Below are 19,426 nucleotides of genomic sequence, written 5' to 3' on the forward strand. Positions count from 1 at the left end.
CGTGTTGGTCTGCCATAGTCAAAACAAAAAAAATTTTTCCTTCCAGTAGCACCTTAAAGACCAACTAAGTTAGTTCTTGGTATGAGCTACTTGGATTCTTCATACTTTTCATGAAATACAGAAAATTAAAGATAGTGTAATTTTGGCAAAAGAGCCTGTCTCAGTTGACAGGCTTCTGTTACAAATCTAAGGCATATCTCAGCTGCAGCAATCAGCAGGGCAGGGTGTCAGCACTTACCTGACCTGCTATCACTGCTGCTGCAGCTTACAGGAAGGGAGAAGGCGATGGGTGTAGTGAGCATAGTGCCAGCACACTGGTGGAACCAATCAGGTGTTTCTGCCAGTGCATTTGCATACTAACCTTATCACTGCCTTTCCCCTCCTCCTTTCATTATACTGCAGCAACAGCAGTGGCAGGTCAGGTAAGTGCTGACACCATGGCACCCACTACTGTTTGTAAAACGGAGAAACAGGTAACTTAATTAACTAGGCCTTGGTTCTTCTGATGAGCTGAAAGGAGGAGCTCTGAAGTTAAATACTAGATGGAATTAAGACAGCACCATGGCACCTTGAAGTTTAAGAAGCCACTAAAGAAGTTTTTTATTTAAGACCATTTTCTCTGAAGTGTGCTAATTGTACTTTAGTAAAAAATGTTTTTAGAATTATTATTTTTTTGTATTTTATGTCATTTTATCTTGTACTGTACACCACTTTGATGGCCTCAGGCTAGGAAGTACCGTATTTTGCGGCCCATAGGACGCTCCGGCCCATAGGACGCACCTAGTTTTTTTGGGGGGGAAATAAAGAAAAAAAAATTTATTTCCCCCCCAGGTGCGGGGCTGGAAGAACCAGGTCGGGGAACAGCGGGAAGGCGCGCTCTGCCTCCCCGCTGTCCCCCGAGCTTGTGGGGCTGGCGATGGGGAGAAGTGCGCTGATCCCGGGACTGCAGGCAGCTCTGCACAGCCATCGGGAGCAGGGCGGGACTTCGCACCCGGCTCCCGGTGGCCGCGCAGAGCTGCGCTGAGCCCGGGACTGCAGGCAGCTCTGCGCAGCCATCGGGAGCAGGGCGGGACTTCGCGCCCGGCTCCCGGTGGCCGCGCAGAGCTGCGCTGAGCCCGGGACTGCAGGCAGCTCTGCGCAGCCATCGGGAGCGGGGCGGGACTTCGCGCCTGCTTCTGATGGCCGCACAGAGCTGCGCTGAGCCCGGGACTGCAGGTAGCTCTGCGCAGCCATCGGGAGCGGAGCGGGACTTCGCGCCTGCTTCTGATGGCCGCACAGAGCTGCGCTGAGCCCGGGACTGCAGGCAGCTCTGCGCAATCCTCGGAGCCGGTCTCCTGAGGGTTGTGCAGAGCTTCCTGAAGCCTGGAGAGCGAGAGGGGTCAGTGCGCACCGACCCCTCTCGCTCTCCAGGCTTCAGCGAAAGCCTGCATTCGCCCCATAGGACGCACACACATTTCCCCTTCATTTTTGGAGGGGGAAAAGTGCGTCCTATAGGGCGAAAAATACGGTAGTTTTTGTAAAATAAAATAATAAATAAGCAAATGGCAGGTTCTGTCTCAGGCACAGGACGCAGAAGAATGAAAGTTAGGAGATATGGGACATCCAGACTGAAGACTGAAAGAATCTAGTTATCTCTGGGAATCTGAGTATGCCTAAGATTGCTTGGGAAACAGCCAAGGGAATTAACTGGACTGCCCAAGGGCATAACATTCCTCTTTAAGACTGCTTTAGTGTTCTCGAAGCTACCAACATGAGTCTGACCAAACAGCGGGAGGCAGTGGAAGACAGGAGTGCCTGGTGTGCTCTGGTCCATGGGGTCACGAAGAGTCGGACACGACTAAACAACTAAACAACAACAAATGTTCTCCTAAGGAAGTACAAAGGCTCCAAGAGTCAAACGAGTACTGAGGGGCCCATGCCCATCTTGGCCCTAAAGAATTACAGTATACGGACTGAATGTGGTCCTTTCATAACATTGACATTCAATTAAGAAAAGTTGACAAATGCATTCTGATATATTAAGTTTCTTCAGTATTTGTATGCTGTTGTTACATATTACTCCCAGTTGAGTGTTGTCCCCTCTAACCAGTTCCCCCGTGATTCCTCAGAAAGCCAGACCACTCTTGCTTCAGAGGACAACCAGTGAGCCCTTTTTTCTCTGAACTCAGGAGCCAGATTCATCGCAGGACCCTCCTATGGGCTTCCCCTACTTTCTTGTGCTCAGGTTCGCCTCTTTTCTTCCGCTATGCTGGTCCCTGTACACAATTAGCATAGGCAGTCCTACTGCTTCTTTCCTCCCCTCAGCAAGCTCCTCTTGGCACCCTTGTACTTGACCTCTCAGTACTTTGCCTGCCAGTTATATGAAACACTGAGGCAGAGGGAGTTACCGCGTTTCATTGCCTGTCTATTTTCCTGTTGGAAGAACCAAACACATTGGAGCTTTTCCTGCAGCCATCTCTTCGGCTGTTCTCTCCTCCATGCCCTACTATTCCCTCTCAGCACTTCTGTTTTATCTCTGTATACTGAGAGAGGCGTGCTTTCCCGCAGACTGACTGCTGGAGAAGCTTCCTGCAAATACAAAGGCATGAGCCAATGACAGGTTCCTCCTCACAAAGCCCTTCCAAGGCAGCTCCCATAGGAAAACAACCCTTTATGAAATATATAAAACCATTATCAGATCAAAAAAGAAAGAAAGAAACTATTACTGCAATACACACAGAAAGCAAATGGTCAAAGTCCTCCTCAAACTCTAATACTTCTTGATCTCGAAGATCACATGAAAAGTCTTCATAAATAACACCATTAATCAGATTGCTCTGGAAAAAATAAAAAGGTTTAATGATAACTTTTAACTGGTGGTATAAACCATCATACCAATTTCAGTTTGACTTCATAAATCTCTAGGAAAAGTTAAAACGTTAACATCAAAACTTCATTGGATTTGATACACTCCATTTGGTCCCACTAAACAAGGAATGAACAACAAGTTGGACAATATGATTTATTTTGGCCAGTAGTACAAAATAATCTGAACAGTTTGAAATATGGCTTGTGTATATATTTTCACCCAGGTATTTTAGCTTACTCATACACAAACAAACACACATACATACATACATACATACATACATAGGGAGGTTTGCACTATAAGACTCCAGAAGGATCATATCCAAACAAAGGAAATATGAATTTCAGCAATACTAAGAAAGAACTAGAATGGTTTTGGGCATTCACAATACAGTACAACCCTGCAGGTATTTAAACATTAGCATTCTCTGTTAATTTGATGAAATATTTAAATATTTTGGAGAATGTGCCCCAATTGCATATGGCATATGGTATGTAATTACTAACTGTAAGTTCATGTTTACATTAATTTAAAATACACCACTCTATATCAAAATAAAGCAACTATTTCTATAATCCACACTTTCAGTTATAGATATTGGTACAGAAACGCTACTATTTAATTTATATTTTGTGTAGATAATCAAATGTGATATTAAATGAAATGCTGTGTAGTCTTCAAATATATTAAGAATTTTTACCTCATACTTTGGAAACAAGGTCTCCTTCATAAGAGAGAGAGGAGCGGCGAATTTCTGTGGAGCTGGTGTCCAAAACATTTTGAGAGACCCTGGATGAAATTTAACCTTCACATCAAAAACAATTTAAAAAATTAGTATGACTTTAATCCTATACATATTTTCTTCTGAATAATTAGATGTTGCTGTGCTGAAATAGTAAACATTTCTAGACAAATCAGGCATTTTGAGATAAAACAGAAGTGAAGGAAACACAATATGAAGGGCACTTGTATCAACTGGCAAAAGCTACACATCTCATTTGCATGGCAAAACCAGCATTCTCTGGATCAGGACTACCACAATCAGCAGGAAATCTAAATAGAAAGACCCAAGTCCTATACTTTCATATGCCCAGGATTATATATAAGCAACAGGGGGTGCTTACATCCACAATTGTTTCCTAAAGCTGTCCCACACAGTTACACTTAGAGATTTATTAAACCCAAAACAGAAAATGCCAGGAGACTCCAAAGATGACAGTGGCTACAGCAAGAGAATGAGACATCATAAAACTCTCTGCATTCAAGGCCCAGTTAAATAAAGAATTTGCATACAATTACCTCACTGTCAGAGATACAAGAAAGAAATAGAAAAATTGACTGAAAGTCAGGGGAGAGGAAAGGGGTTTCTGTGAAAGAGAAAGAGTCCAGCCTTCAATGTGGTTGGATTACACCATTTGAAAAGGAGATGAGCTTGTCTTGAAAGGAAGCCACTAGGGTTGGTAAAGCAAGTCCTAATATCGTCTATTGAACCTCCCTCCTTCTGTACCTTAAGGAGAGTACTGTATAAGAACCTAGGAAATGCAGGACAAAAAACGACCTACTATACTTTGAATTTTTCTTCTCTATATAAACACTCTCTTTAAAAAAGCAGAAGCAGTCTAGAAAGTCAATAATTATATTTCAAAAGATGGGACTTCAGAAAAATATGTTATCAGAATCACGTATCAAATCTTACTTTTTCTCCTAACAGGGCTAGTTGAGGTTTTTCAACATAAAACTCAGCTACTCTTTGCCATTCAGGCATACTTTCTGGTGACCTTGGAGGGAAAACTTTAACTCCATCTTCCTGACTGCATTTGTATACTTCTGAAATAGGAACTCCTTCATTATAAATTCTGGAAAAAAAGATTCTCAGTAAGATACTGGAATATTTGTAAAGCACACACACAGAGAGAGTATTTACTCAGTTCAAGTTTTATGCTTTGTTTTGCTTTTAAACAGCACATTCTTGATGGCAAATAATTGCAGGCTATAACCTCAGCAACTACTGGCCAACATAGCTCAAGTAATGATGGATTCACACTAAATTTTATTTCAAAGCAGCACTGGGATATGAGTGTGCTGACAGTGGGGAAATGAATAGAAAGACAGTTAAAGAGTAATTGATTTGGAGAAATTGAGGGGGGGCAGCCATTTTTTGACTAGCCAGGCCTAACCACAGCAATCATTTTGTAGTGTTGCCTAGGTATCAAGTAGGTTTTGTTAATAGTAAATAGGCTAAATTTCATTGAGATTAGCTCTCTGGGTATTTTTTAAATTAGGTGTTAACCGGCTCAATCCCTTCAAATCAAAAGGATCTTCTTATCACATAAGTTAAGCATGCCGTGTGCAGTTCTCCTGCCAGTGATCTGTCAACAATTTTGATGAATTAGTTTTAGTGTTTTTACTATATAAGAGTTTTAATTGCATTTATATGTTTCATGTTTCTGTAAACTGCCTAGACAGCTATGTTATACATCTGGTATACAAAGAGAATGAATACATAAAGAAACAAAATGCTAAAAATAGATATTTAAGTCAATTATCATTTTCAACTCAAGAGTACATTCTAACAGTGCCATCTACTGGTACTTTCTCACTAGAGAACAGATGAACACTGCTGGGTTCTGCAATAAAATCTGCCTTGAAAGTCCTGGGGGTAAAAAGCAAGGTTATATATTTAAAATCACCATTCATATCTTTATTCCTATGACCACCAAAATATTGTTTTCATTTTAAAACGGAATGTAATAATGCAAATGTGAAACCACAGAACACCGTTCCAGAGTCTTGTTTAGTCTCACAGATGTTAAAGCATTATCTACACTTGGGTAGTTTCTGATTTCATAAGAGAATAGTGATAATGAATTACTCTAGCAGGGTCTCCAAAATTTAAGCCAGGAAACAATCAGGATTAATTAAACTGCCCACAAAACATTTTGCTGAAGGAATGCCTGTTCACATAAACAAGTCTCCTGAGTCAATAGAATCTCTCACATTCTCATTCCTATGAAAAGACACTGCTTGATAGTGTTTGTTGATTCAGACTAGATGCCATTCAAACAACCGTTGTCATGTTAACAAAGGAAAGGGCTTTTCTTGGACCAAAGGGGAAAGGGGGGAAACCTGCCTGACAGCATGGCACAGGGATACCAGAGCACATCTTCAGTTTCTGCCTACCATACACTAAATCACAGGAATAAGTTTCAGGCATTCCAGTCCCTGCTCTGACCTGTCACCCTAACCCACTATTCTAATGTCAGGATGTTAAGACAGCTAACTGCCCTACAAATATTTGTGCTGGATGTGTTTACTGGGCCGAATAGAGAAATGGCTATTGGCTTAGAACAGGGGTGAGAACTGGTGAAAGGGAACAAGTTACCTCTTTAAAGTAACAGTGACATTTTAAAGCAATCATTAAACTTAGTCTTGTTTACATGCAAATAATTCCATTATGTGATATTATCAATAAATTTCAATAAATAATATAGGGAATAGCCATTTTGCACGCAACAAAGGCACACACAGGGACGCGGGTGGCGCTGTGGGTAAAACCACAGTGCCTAGGACTTGCCAATCATATGGTCGGCGGTTCGAATCCCCACGGCGGGGTGAGCTCCCATTTTTCGGTCCCAGCTCCTGCCCACCTAGCAGTTCGAAAGCACCCTTAAAGTGTAAGTAGATAAATAGGTACCGCTTTATAGTGGGAAGGTAAACGGCGTTCCGTGTGCTGCGCTGGTGCAGGCTCACCAGAGCAGCGATGTCACACTGGCCACGTGACCCGGAAGTGTCTGCGGACGGCGCTGGCTCCCGGCCTCTAGAGTGAGATGAGCGCACAACCCTAGAGTCTGACAAGACTGGCCCGTATGGGCAGGGGTACCTTTACCTTTAAGGCACACACAACTGCTCACATGCATGCTGTTTTCAGCCCCGGAATGGGGCAGGACCAGCTTTTGCGTGCCCCACTGATGCGCACAATACCCAGAATGCAACCCCCACACAAACAGGGAGTTGTCAGTATACTTGCCTGGCAACTGAATTTAAGTTCCTTAATTAGTTAAAATAGTGAAGGAGGTGAGGACAGGTGACCCCACCTAGGCCCGAAGTCACCCCCCCCAAAAGCAGGCTCAAAGCTTCTCAAAGCTTTTCAAAATCATTTTCTCAGCAGCTAAAAGGCATTAGCTAAGCATCAGAAGCATTTCGCTCTGCTGTAACAAAGGTCACTTCTCAGGCTAGCTGACCTTGCCAAAAGGTACATTCAACTTGCAACTTTTCTTTCCGGGAATTGTGTCAATAAAGTTAAAGGTAAAGGTACCCCTGCCCATACGGGCCGGTCTTGACAGACTCTAGGGTTATGCGCTCATCTCACTCTAGAGGCCGGGAGCCAGCACTGTCCGCTGTCTGCAGACACTTCCGGGTCACGTGGCCAGCGTGACAAAGCTGCTCTGGCGAGCCAGCGCAGCACTCACGGAAACGCCGTTTACCTTCCTGCTAGTAAGTGGTCCCTATTTATCTACTTGCACCCAGGGGTGCTTTCGAACTGCTAGGTTGGCAGGCGCTGGGACCGAGCAACGGGAGCGCACCCCGCCGCGGGGATTCGAACTGCCGACCATGCGATTGGCAAGTCCTAGGCACTGAGGTTTTACCCACAGCGCCACCCGCGTCTGAGGTTTTACCCACAGCGCCACCCGCGTCCAAGAAAAGAAACATATCTTGGACATGCTGAACGCAAGGCTTCTCAACCCCCTTTCCTGGGAAGGGCGCCAACAGTCCAAAAGAGTCCCAAGACAGGAGCTTTCTGTTCATGCTTAGGAAACTCAACTTGGGGCAGGACTCCTGAAGAGGAGGAGAAAGGGGAGGGAACTCGAAGGGGAATATATGCTCTGTGCAAATGGCTGTGAACTCGTGCTTGTTTGTGAGTTATCACACTTGCTCCTTCTACCAGCTGGATGGTAGAAATAAAGCTTTTTCTCTGAAACTATTCCTTGAGTGTCTGTTGACTCCCATTTTCCCCGTCCCGGGCGCAAAGCTCTCACCTGAGGCTAAAAAGGCTACAATAGCTGGGTTTAGGCTAATAGTTGAACATTAATTAATTTAATTAAATGCTAGCAAGTGAAATTTATATTTTATGTCTTGGGTGTTTTTATTTGCACTGTGCTGTTGTTGAATGGGTGTGTTTCACTTTTGTTTACTGTGCATTGTCCTGGGCTCCTTGTGAAGAACAGCAACTTAGAAAGGTTTTAAAATACATAAGTAAATAAATAAATAAATAAAGGGTGGGAATCTTACACCTAGAAATATTGTAACAAAAAGTATCAAGAAGTCATAGCATCATTGAATAATAATAATAATAATAATAATAATTTATTATTTATACCCCACCCATCTGGCTGGGCCTCCCCAGCCACTCTGGGTGGCCTCCAACAAAATATTAAAATACAATAGTCCGTCAAACATTAAAAGCTTCCCTAAACAGGGTTGCCTGTTTATAAAGAATTATAAAGATTATAAAGAATATAGAAGGACAAGTCGTTGAGGAAGTATCAACATGGCTTCTGCAAAGGGAAGCCCTGCCTGACTTACCTTTTAGGATTTTTGACAGTGGCAGTAAGTATGTGGTTAGGGGTGATTCAGTATACATTATGTACTTGGACTTGAAAGAGCAATTCAAAGCATTACTGTTTTACAATTGTTGGCATCCCAGCCAAGAAGACCACTAGCAGGGCCAATCTGGGCAGGAGAGCTGCAGGGCAGGAGGGCCATCTGGCCCAGGGCCGCTGGCTCAAAAGCGGGCTCAAATTTAGACACTTGTTAATTTTTTTGCATTTCGTATGTTTCACAACTTGTTTTTATGCACATCAGACCAAAATGTGACACATCCTCTCAGCTAGAAAAGGTTAGAAAAGCTATTGTTAAATAAATTTTAAAAATCAAACTATGTCTCACTCTATTTTTACGCCTTGTTTTCTGATATTTTTATTTCGGGTAATTGTTATTCTTCTGGTTAGGAGTCTCAAAAGCTGGGCCTCTCCAAACCTCTGAGATGGCCTGGGCCTCTCCACTGGAACCTCTTTAGCAGGACCACCTTCTCTGAGTTCTGCCACTTCTCAATGGGAGGCTTGCTGGGCCCAGTCCCTCCTATTGCACCAACCAAAAAAGAGAGGACACTGAAGCAGGTAAAGCCTTCCAGAAGAAGAGGGCAGGTGAGCAAATCAGAGGCCAGAGCAATCCTCACTTGCTCAGTGTTTGCTGCCAAAAGATATGCCCCCTGCAGTTGGTCCAGGACTGAAAGGCCAGGGATGGGTAGGAACCTCATGCACTGAGCACCAGCTGTGCTGGGAAAAGGCAGCAGGAGCCACTGGCGGAGGAAGAGGGGGGCGGGGGTAACGCACTGCCCCCAGCAGCACAATCTCGGTGGGGTGCCATCGCAGCTGCCCCCCTGCCCGCGATGGGTGCCACGCCCCCGCAGGCAGCATTTCATGCCCCCAGGCGCATGCCATGCCCCTGGGACACGTGCCAGCCATGCACCCATCTGCTCTCTGCCCCCCGGTGCCGGAGCATGAAGCTCTGCCACTGGCAGGAGCCACAAAAACTCAGTGTGTGCCACAGGAAGGAGGGACACAAATCTGTAGATTTCTGTTATTCCTGGAATGCAAATAAAGTTGTGCGAATTGGTTCTTCCACCAGAAAAAAAGATTCACTGTTACATAGAACTGCGTCATAGTGCTCACTCGGCAACACAAAAACATTGCACAAAGTATTTTCTAATCATACCTTTCTTTTGCCATAAATTCATCATAAGCGGGAGTGGATGGTAAGAACTGCTCTGAGAGGTCACTGCAAAGATTAACTGGTGGTAATAAAACATTATGACCCCTTTTGTCTATGGTATGGTGTATTCTTGAAGCAAGCTGCAGATGAACAGGCAACACACATCTTGGGCAAGCCTCACAAAGAAGGTGAATAAGTGGGTGATCCACATCTCTAGAAAGAAAATAAAGATCATTACCATTTGATGCATGTAGATAATAATTTTAAAATTACTGAGTCTGGTGGAGCTGTATGTTTCTGTCTGGAACCTATTAAGCTGTTTGGGGCTGTCTGCTCTGCTCCTCTCCAAATAACTTTAAAAGTTCATGCCTTGAAAGTGGTGCGAGCATTCTGGCGCAAGCTGAAGAGCAAAAGCCAAAGGGTGCTTGTTCTGTGGTTCTTTGCCTCTGGCTTGTGCCCTCTTTAAAGAGGGAGAGGAGAGGGGAGAGGAGAGGGGAGGGGAGGGGAGAGAGAGCACAGTGCCCTCCTCCCAAGGGAATGTGGAAAGGAATTATCTTAAATATCACACATGGAGAATAGTCACCATACTGGGGGGTTAGTGGTCTTCTATGGAACCTGTTGACCCACCCCTCTATAAAACAACACGGCAGTGATCATTTTCTTTCTTTGAGGGTGAAAGAGAATGCAAGACCAAAAACTATGACAGATCTTGCTACACTGGCTAAAGAAGCACCTTCCCAGAGGAGCAGTGTTCAAGCAGCTGTTTTTGATGTTTTGAATCAAACTACAATGGAACAATACAGAATGTATGTACAGTGGTGCCTCGCAAGACAAAATTAATCCGTTCCGCGAGTCTCTTCATCTTGCGGTTTTTTCGTCTTGCGAAGCACAGCTATTAGCGGCTTAGCGGCTATTAGCGGCTTAGCGGCTATTAACGGCTTAGCGGCTATTAATGGCTTAGCAGCTTAGCGGCTTTAAGAAAAAGGAAACAAACTCGCAAGAACTCGCAAGATGTTTCGTCTTGCGAAGCAAGCCCATAGGGAAATTCGTCTTGCGGAACGACTCAAAAAACGGAAAACCCTTTCGTCTAGCGAGTTTTTCGTCTTGCGAGGCATTCGTCTTGCGGGGCACCACTGTACTGAAGGTGAGAAAAAGTGTTGCAAAGTTATGGGTTAGTGTTTCTGCACATGGTAGACTGTACTGCAAAATTTCTTAAACAATTATATACCTTAAACAACTACCTCGCACACATTTCCATTTTCTTCCACAATACAATTTCCGTCACCCTTTTTCAAACATAAAAAGTTACAATTCTGTAGCTCTCAAAAGAAAGCATAACAGACAAGTTTAATTAATCACAGTCATCAATTACAATGTTACCCAGTGTGTTTTGTTAAAAGGTTTTGTTTCTAATCTAACTGAGAAAATGACAACTGAACCATAGTTTATTGTGCCCCTTTGCTTGAGCTCCAAAAGAAGATGGAATCATTTACCAGTAATGGACAAAAATGGAAACACCTAACAAAAAACTAAAATATTTAGAACATGTTGCAGGTAAAGGTGTGTGTTTTTACAGCACACACTCTGCTTAAGCACTCTATTTATCATCCTTTGAAAGAGAAGACAAAGAAAAACCAATACTATGTGTGTGGCCTACATTAACCTCATTTAATGCACTCAATAACTTTTTTTCACAAAATCATGCTTTTTCTGCACCATTGATAATCTGACAGTAACTTTTTACTGAAGTAAAATACTCATTGTCTGCTGTCATTATTTGTTTTAATACATAATCTTGCTAACCAAATGAACTTAAAGCAATGTAGATAAGCAATGGCATGCACGGGGTCACTTAAATGCCAATTTGACCGTTTCATAAACTTTGGAATTCTTTTCCCATGAGTCTGCTCTCGGTTACTTAATTGAAAGTAATATCCATTTGCAAACTTCAGACTTGCCATAAAAAGGCTCTCTTCCGTGTCCAAGAAACTTTTCAGGGCTTGAATCACAACAAAAGCTAGTAATTAAAGCTTTTTTCCTACACCAATAAAGTAGTGGAGGAGTAACCTGGGGTATTCCAAAACACATTTGACCCTAAGAAGTTACTATTCCAAAGGGTGCAAAACTGAAAAACAAATGTGAAAATAAATAAATACTGTAAAGGAAATGATGCCAGGCACATCATTCAATTGAAGGGCCAATACCAATGATATTTAATGAAATAAGTTCTGAAGAACGCAACAGAACTTACTGAAATAATGCATGCATACAATTAATAGGGAAGCCATGCACCACAGTCTGCCACAGACAAGACTTACTGAAAGTACCAGGGTCTTTAAGAGGAGTACATCTAATTGGTTAATTTCTTCCATCAATTCTATGGATTATAGCATAGCCACTATATGCACAAGCCTATGTAAGTCTACTCAAAAGTAAGCAGATCTACTCATCAGTAAGTCCCAGTAAGTTAAATGAAGCATATTTTCAGGTAAGTGGGCATAGGAGTGTAACTTAAAACAGGTATGATTGCAAGGAACTATGTGTACCACTCAGCACATAACATGCAAGATGGTGAGATTTTAAGAAATAAGTGAAAAAGCAGGGTTGTTTCAAACATGTGGTCCATCTACCTACATTTTTCCACATGTGGGGAGGTTATGTGGAGGACGGGGACAGACTTTGGGGGTGTGGACATTCAGGTGGATGGTTTCCAATGTGACGTACAACAAGATATAAGGCAGCCCTTCCCTATTTATTTATTTATTTATTTATCTATTTATTTATTTTAACAACATGCAAATACTGCTTGATTGTACTAAAACCTCTAAGCAGTTTACAAGAGATAGTAAAATTATCAGTAAAAATAGTTAAACACATTTTAACATAATTTAAATATTTTAATTTTATTAATTAATATATTAAATATTAAAACACGGCAACATTTACATGTCTGAATAAGCTTGCCTAAACAAATCTGTTTTAAGCAGGTGTCAAAAAGAGTACAGCAAAGACGGCTGCCTGATGTCAATCGGCCAGAAGTTCCAAAGTGTAGGTGCTGCCATGCTAAAAGATCTATTTCTAACATGTTTTACAGATGTATACTATTATCAGTTGTGGTGTGCAGGATTATGCAGGAATATAGATTTTCATAATGTATTTTGGGGGGGGGCCTCCAGGGAATATAAATAAATAAAATGAAAGCTTTATTTCTCGCAACTGTGGAACGAGTATTATGTAGCATGTAACACTGCTAGTTCCACAGATCAAAACTGTCAAATGTGCAGTTACGTGGGTAAGGCAATCCTGCAAGCAGAACTGTGAACTCAATTAGGTAGCCTTCGGCAAACCACTGTTCTCCAAGTCTCTAATGCGACGTACTATGTAGGTTTGCTTTAAGGTTTACAAAAGCAAATTTATGTGAAGCACTTGGATCACTCTGAAATGCTATATAAATGCATAGTATTATTAATTAGTACTAAAAAAAAGTTCCTCTCACCTCTGTTTAAAAATAAACGAAAAGGAAAAAGAGACCAAGATTTGGGTGTCCTACTGACAGAATGTAATCTAAGATCAAGCTCAATTGGGCCATAAATCTCTTGCTGGAAGGAAAAGAATTTGGGGGCTGTGATAAGAATGCTGCAGAGATTCTGAGTGTTGGAAAGGAGTATTAAATCTTCAGTGTGTTCAAAAACTGCCCACCTTTTCCTAGGCTGAAGGGAAAATGTTGAAGAACTGTGACATGTTTAACTAGTGAGACAGAATAGTTTTTAGCCTGTTCCGAGGCCTGTCGTCTGTACGGAGACATCGAAGCAAGGGATGGAGAGATAAACTTCGAGATTCAGTTCCGCCCCAAGCCACAATGGGAGAAAACAACAGCTGGGAAGTGAAAGAGACAACACCATATATGGACAGAAGGAATCTCTATGCGCATAAGTTTCCACACACAGGGCAGAATAAAGATAATAGTTTGAGTTACCTACTTGAAGCTTTATAAATTTATATATTATAATATCACGAATAGAAATCATTATGTAGCTGTTGACTATGGGGTTATTATTATGACTTAAATGTAACTGACATTGAGATTAGGTAACACAGATCGGAAATGCACCCAAACCGCCATGCGGGAAGCCACTTTAACTAAAATGTATTAATTGGAAGTTGATTGGCATTTTGATAATTGTATAATTTGGGAATTAATTGCTATTGTTATAATTTGGCTATTATTGGGGGTATATTGGAAAACTAATAAAAATAAATAAATTAGTGCTAAAAAGAAAATATTTTTAAGCTCACTTGATCTTTGTAGTCCAAGTGGAAAGCAGAGATACGGGATGCTGTTCATCAAGATCTTCTAAATGCTCCTGAATTTTAACTGGTTTAGCCTTTGGAATTGATTTGCCTTTTATTTCCAGCTCTATGTCTGAGGACAGAGACTTCTATACAGGGATAAAATTCAACAGTAGAGTCAAGAACATTAAAAAGGAATGGCTAAAGTAAACTTTCAGCAGCCTCACAGTTGGGTTATTTGTTCAGATGTGCAGTAATATTCCTACCCCTTTTTTAAAAAATTCCTTGCTCCTCCCTGTTGTTAGGCATGGCCACCACCTCAGACAGGCCATCTGTCCATGTTAAATTATGGAAAGCAACCCTAAAACCAGAATTATTAAATATATAAAAACTGAAGCCTTGATCAAGAAGAATTAGCATGTCTTCCACACTTGTCCTTATCAGATTCAGGACAAGACAGCTGCCTTTCTGAAGTAGAAAAGCAAAACTTGCCCTCTTCCGATGTGTCATCTGCACAAGTGATGTTTGCCTCAATTCCGTGCAACACACTTGAATGAAGAATTTCTCTTCATTATCAATCTTCCCCACCCCCTCCAAACTTTAAGGAGATAAAATGGAGCTGGTTTTCTGATGAAAGGGTCTATCATAAAACACGTGAGGGAGACCCTTGCTCTGTGCAGGTAATTTGCTGATACTCTATCTAGCGTAGGATATTTAGTAAGTGTGTGTGCTGGAATTTCACAAATTCCAATGCAAAGTGGGATGCCTTGGAAGAATTTGGAGCTTCTCAAAGGTGAAGCTAGATCTCTGTGAGGAGGCAAAGATGAAAGCAAAATAATTTGCCTGCCACCCAAACATAGAGACCACCCACCCAAACAGCAACTCTCTTTCCAAAATTCAAGTACAGATTATTGGCCCTCATCCAGTACACGAATGCATGCACATACCACTCCAGACCTTTCACAGCCTCTCCTGATTCAGATGTTTATGTTCTAATGAAAGTCTATGATTTGTCCCTAAGATCAGCATCCATAGCTGAAGACTGGAAAGTGGTCAATGTAACATCCATTTTTTAAAAGGGACTCAGGGAGATCCTGGAAATTACAGGCTACTTTCCTTAGAATTTGCTTTATTTTCAAATTATTTCCTAATTATCCTTTTCATGCTAGATATCATCCAAAGGGAACTGAAAAGAAAACTGCCAATGTCATAATCCCATTTTACAAATTTAGAGTATGACTGCACTTGGAATACTGTGTACAGTTCTGGTTGCCTCACCTCCAAAGGAATATTGCGAAGTTGGCAAAAGTTCAGAAAAGGGCAACCAAAATAATCAAAGAGATCACTCCCTCCTTTGTTTTTTCCTTAGAAGGAATAAGGTGACTTAATGGCTTACGAGTCCTTTCTGTAGAGAGGATCTAAATATGAATAAATGATATTTTAAAATTTATTTCTTACCTGTGATGGTTCAGGTATGGCCTTTTCCACATCTTTTCGCTTTGGAGGAGTTGGCTCTTGTAACTGTACAACCTCTGAAGATGAACTCTCTTCACTTTCATGGAAGCTTATTACCTCTTGTGAAGATGATAATGAGGAATGCTCTACTTTCTCTCTTGGCGTTTCAGTCACTTCTTCGTCAGCCTATGAGGACATTTTAGTCTAGATATACATTTCTACTTCCCTGAATTATATCTATATATTATCAGCTCCTAATCTAGCTAAGTACGAAAATATTTAGCTCAAATATATAACACTGAAATATTGACCCTGCACAAGGTCCTGATCCAGATTGGACCTGCTATTGCTTATTGTCTGAAAGGTGTCACGTCTGTTTTGTCCCTGAGTTTAACAGCAACATACAGTATACTTGAGAAGAAGGTGAGGCAGTGTTTAATTTTTTAAAATGTAAGCAATGAGGTTGAGGTCTGTGAAGAAACCTTGCCCTCTATCCTTTTCACTAATTCTGTATAGGGAAGGGACAAGCTGTTATTGCTCAGGGTAATGAGAAAGGAATTGTGCACATGCTCAGAGGTACTTTTCACATAATTTCTGCTGGCTAGTAGAAATAATGGTGTCGTTTTGCTACCAAGACCCAACTGACCCATGCTCCTCTATTAATCTGAGGGCTACTAAAGTGCTCTACACGGGCAATTCCTGCATCTCTTTATTCTATTCCAATGCTTGTGCCGCAGAACATCCCCACTCCTCTGATCTGAGGTTGCTGCAACACAAATCCTTGAATCTTGTTACATGTGTGGGTTGGCCTGTTCTCTACAGCAGCACTGGTTGGTATTATATGGTTCACTTTATGTTTCTCATAAGAGGCATTTAAGAGGCCTCCTTTTCAATAATAATAATAATAATAATAATAATAATAATAATAATAATAATTTATTATTTATACCCCGCCCATCTGGCTGGGTTTCCCCAGCCACTCTGGGCGGCTTCCAACTGAATATTAAAAACAGTACAGCATCAAACATTAAAAACTTCCCTAAAGAGGGCTGCCTTCAGATGACTTTTAAAAGTAAAATAGTTGTTTATTGATTTGACATCTGCTGGGAGGGCGTTCCACAGGGCAGGCGCCACTACCGAGAAGGCCCTCTGCCTGGTTCCCTGTAACCTTACTTCTTGCAATGAGGGAACCGCCAGAAGGCCCTCGGCGCTGGATCTCAGTGTCCGGGCTGAACGATGGGGGTGGAGACGCTCCTTCAGGTATACTGGACTGAGGCTGTTTAGGGCTTTAAAGGTCAGCACCAACACTTTGACTTGTGCTCAGAAACGTACTGGGAGCCAATGCAGATCTCTCAGAACCGGTGTTATGTGGTCCCGGCGGCCACTCCCAGTCACCAGTCTAGCTGCCGCATTCTGGATTAATTGCAGTTTCCGGGTCACCTTCAAAGGTAGCCCCACGTAGAGTGCGTTGCAGTAGTCCAAGCGGGAGATAACTAGAGCATGCACCACTCTGGCAAGACAGTCCGCGGGCAGGTAGGGTATTAGCCTGCGTACCAGGTGGAGCTGGTAGACAGCTGCCCTGGACACATAATTAACCTGTGCCTCCAGGGACAGCTGTGAGTCCAAAATGACTCCCAGGCTGCGCACGTGGTCCTTCAGGGGCACAGTTACCCCATTCAGGACCAGGGAATCCCCCACACCCGCCCGCCCCCTGTCCCCCAAAAACAGTACTTCTGTCTTGTCAGGATTCAACCTCAATCTGTTAGCCGCCATCCATCCTCCAACAGCCTCCAGGCACTCACACAGGACCTTCACCGCCTTCACTGGTTCTGATTTAAAGGAGAGGTAGAGCTGGGTGTCATCTGCATACTGATGAACACCCAGCCCAAACCCCCTGATGATCTCTCCCAGCGGCTTCATATAGATATTAAAAAGCATGGAGGAGAGGACGGAACCCTGAGGCACCCCACAAGTGAGAGCCCAGGGGTCTGAACACTCATCCCCCACCACCACTTTCTGGACACGGCCCAGGAGAAAGGAGCGGAACCACCGTATAACAGTGCCCCCAGCTCCCAGCCCCTCTAGACGGTCCAGAAGGATGTTATGGTCGATGGTGTCAAAGGCCGCTGAGAGATCCAGCAGAACTAGGAAACAGCTCTCACCTTTGTCCCTAGCCTGCCGGAGATCATCAACCAGCGCGACCAAGGCAGTTTCAGTCCCATGGTGAGGCCTGAATCCCGATCGGAAGGGATCCAAATGGTCCGCATCCTCCAGGCGTGCTTGGGAGTTGTCTGGCAACCACCCGCTCAATCACCTTGCCCAAGAATAGTAAATTTGAGACTGGGCGATAATTGGCCAAATTGGCTGGGTCTAAAGATGTTTTTTTAAGAAGCAGTTTAATGACCGCCTCTTTCAGCGGGTCTGGGAAGGCTCCCTCACAGAGGGAAGCATTCACCACCCCGCAGAGCCCATCGCCCAGCCCTTCCCGGCTCGCTTTTATCAGCCAGGATGGGCAAGGATCAAGGAGACAGGTGGTCGGTTTCACTTGTCCAAGCAGCCTGTCCACATCCTCGGAGGTAACAGATTGGAATTGATCCCATGTAACAGGACTAGACAGAACTCTAGCACTCTCCCGCCCTGGCCCTGCTCCCACGGTGGAGTCTACCTCCTTCTGAATCTGAGCGACTTTATCTGCAAAAAACTTTGCAAAAGCATTGCAGGAGATCTTGGGGTCCCTACCAGGCCCTGGTGGTGCAGGTGGTTCCGATAGATTGCAAACCACCTGAAAAAGTCTCCTGCTGCTGTTTTCTGCAGATGCAATGGAGACGGTGAAGAAGGCCCTCTTCGCCGTCGCCATTGCCACTTGGTAGGCTCGACGTTGAGCTCTAGCCCGTGTCCGGTCTGATTCAGAATGAGTTTTCCGCCACCGGCGCTCTAGCCGTCTCAATGATTGTTTCATCACCCTCAGCTCCGGGGAAAACCAGGGGGTTGTCCGGGCTTCATGCAATTGGAGAGGGCGCTTCAGAGCCAGACAGTCAATAGCCCTGATTAACTCCGCATTCCAGCGGGCCACCAGGGAATCAGCTGAAAGGTCATCAACTTGGGATAAAACATCCCCTACCACTCTCTGGAAGCCAATTGGATCCATTTTCAAACATTACAAGTAATCAGTAATCTTGCTCTTTGTGGCTGCCAATCATATAGTGGATTTTACTTCCAAGTAAACAAGCATAACTTTACACTGTGAGAATGATTAGCTTTTAATTTGCTATGTTTAAAACAATAGAGAAAATGGTAGAGTTGGAAGGGTCTCCAAGGGTCATCTAGTCCAACTTCCTGCAATGCAGAAATCTCAACTAGATCATACAAGATGATCTAACCTCTGCTTTAAAATCTCCAAGGAGAGTTCACCAGCTCTTATGTGAGTCTGTTCCACTGTCAACCAGCTCTTACTGTAAGACTAGTCTTCCTGATGTTCAGGAAAATAAATATATAAAATAAATATATAAATAATTTTTAAAAAATTTAAATCTAAAATAATACAAAGTATTTTAAAAATAAGCTTTTGTTTTGATCTCTCATTCCATGGTCCAAAGTTTACCAAACCCTATTCCCAACCACCTAAATTAGCAAATCAACCAATCCCAGCTTTACTTTACATAGAAGAAACAGTCATTTTATATTTTTCAGTCATTCTATCCTTTTTCCTTGTCTACTGTATGGGAGACCTGCTCAGAATAAATTACCAAAAGAATAACATTTTGTCTTTTCTAAAAGGCTCACCAAACATAGGAAGCTGATTAACAACCATGATATAAAGCTGGTCAGACATTCGGACAGTCATAAAGCCCTGAGCCACCCCAAAGCCAGTCGCCTCAGCATGGATGTTGAAGGTCCCTAGAACCAGCAGTCTGGGAGTCCTCAACACCACCTCCAAGACTGTCATCTCAGGCAGGGAGACTGCTGGGCAGCAAGGCGGGCGGTAAACCAACAGAATCCCTAATCTACGCCAATTGCTCAGTGCCAGGAATCTGTCCCAGTCCTGCCTGGAGATGCATGGAC

The 19,426-nt window shown here is 42.9% G+C and overlaps 1 protein-coding gene across 3 annotated transcripts in view; it reads right to left on the reverse strand.

The window, feature by feature from the left end:
- The window catches only part of TTC6 (tetratricopeptide repeat domain 6), a 73,970-nt gene that overhangs the window by 46,822 nt on the left and 7,722 nt on the right, over positions 1 to 19,426 (reverse strand). For all 3 annotated transcript variants that reach the window (XM_053380020.1, XM_053380012.1, XM_053380024.1), the window contains 6 exons: positions 15,368 to 15,550; positions 13,916 to 14,058; positions 9,623 to 9,832; positions 4,545 to 4,704; positions 3,549 to 3,653; positions 2,718 to 2,816 (listed from right to left, as the gene is read on the reverse strand). In XM_053380020.1, coding sequence (XP_053235995.1) covers positions 2,718 to 2,816; positions 3,549 to 3,653; positions 4,545 to 4,704; positions 9,623 to 9,832; positions 13,916 to 14,058; positions 15,368 to 15,550 — 900 coding nt within the window. The remainder of the gene's footprint in view (positions 1 to 2,717; positions 2,817 to 3,548; positions 3,654 to 4,544; positions 4,705 to 9,622; positions 9,833 to 13,915; positions 14,059 to 15,367; positions 15,551 to 19,426) is intronic.

The sequence above is a fragment of the Podarcis raffonei genome, chromosome 1, assembly GCF_027172205.1.
Source record: "Podarcis raffonei isolate rPodRaf1 chromosome 1, rPodRaf1.pri, whole genome shotgun sequence".
Lineage (NCBI taxonomy): Eukaryota > Metazoa > Chordata > Lepidosauria > Squamata > Lacertidae > Podarcis > Podarcis raffonei.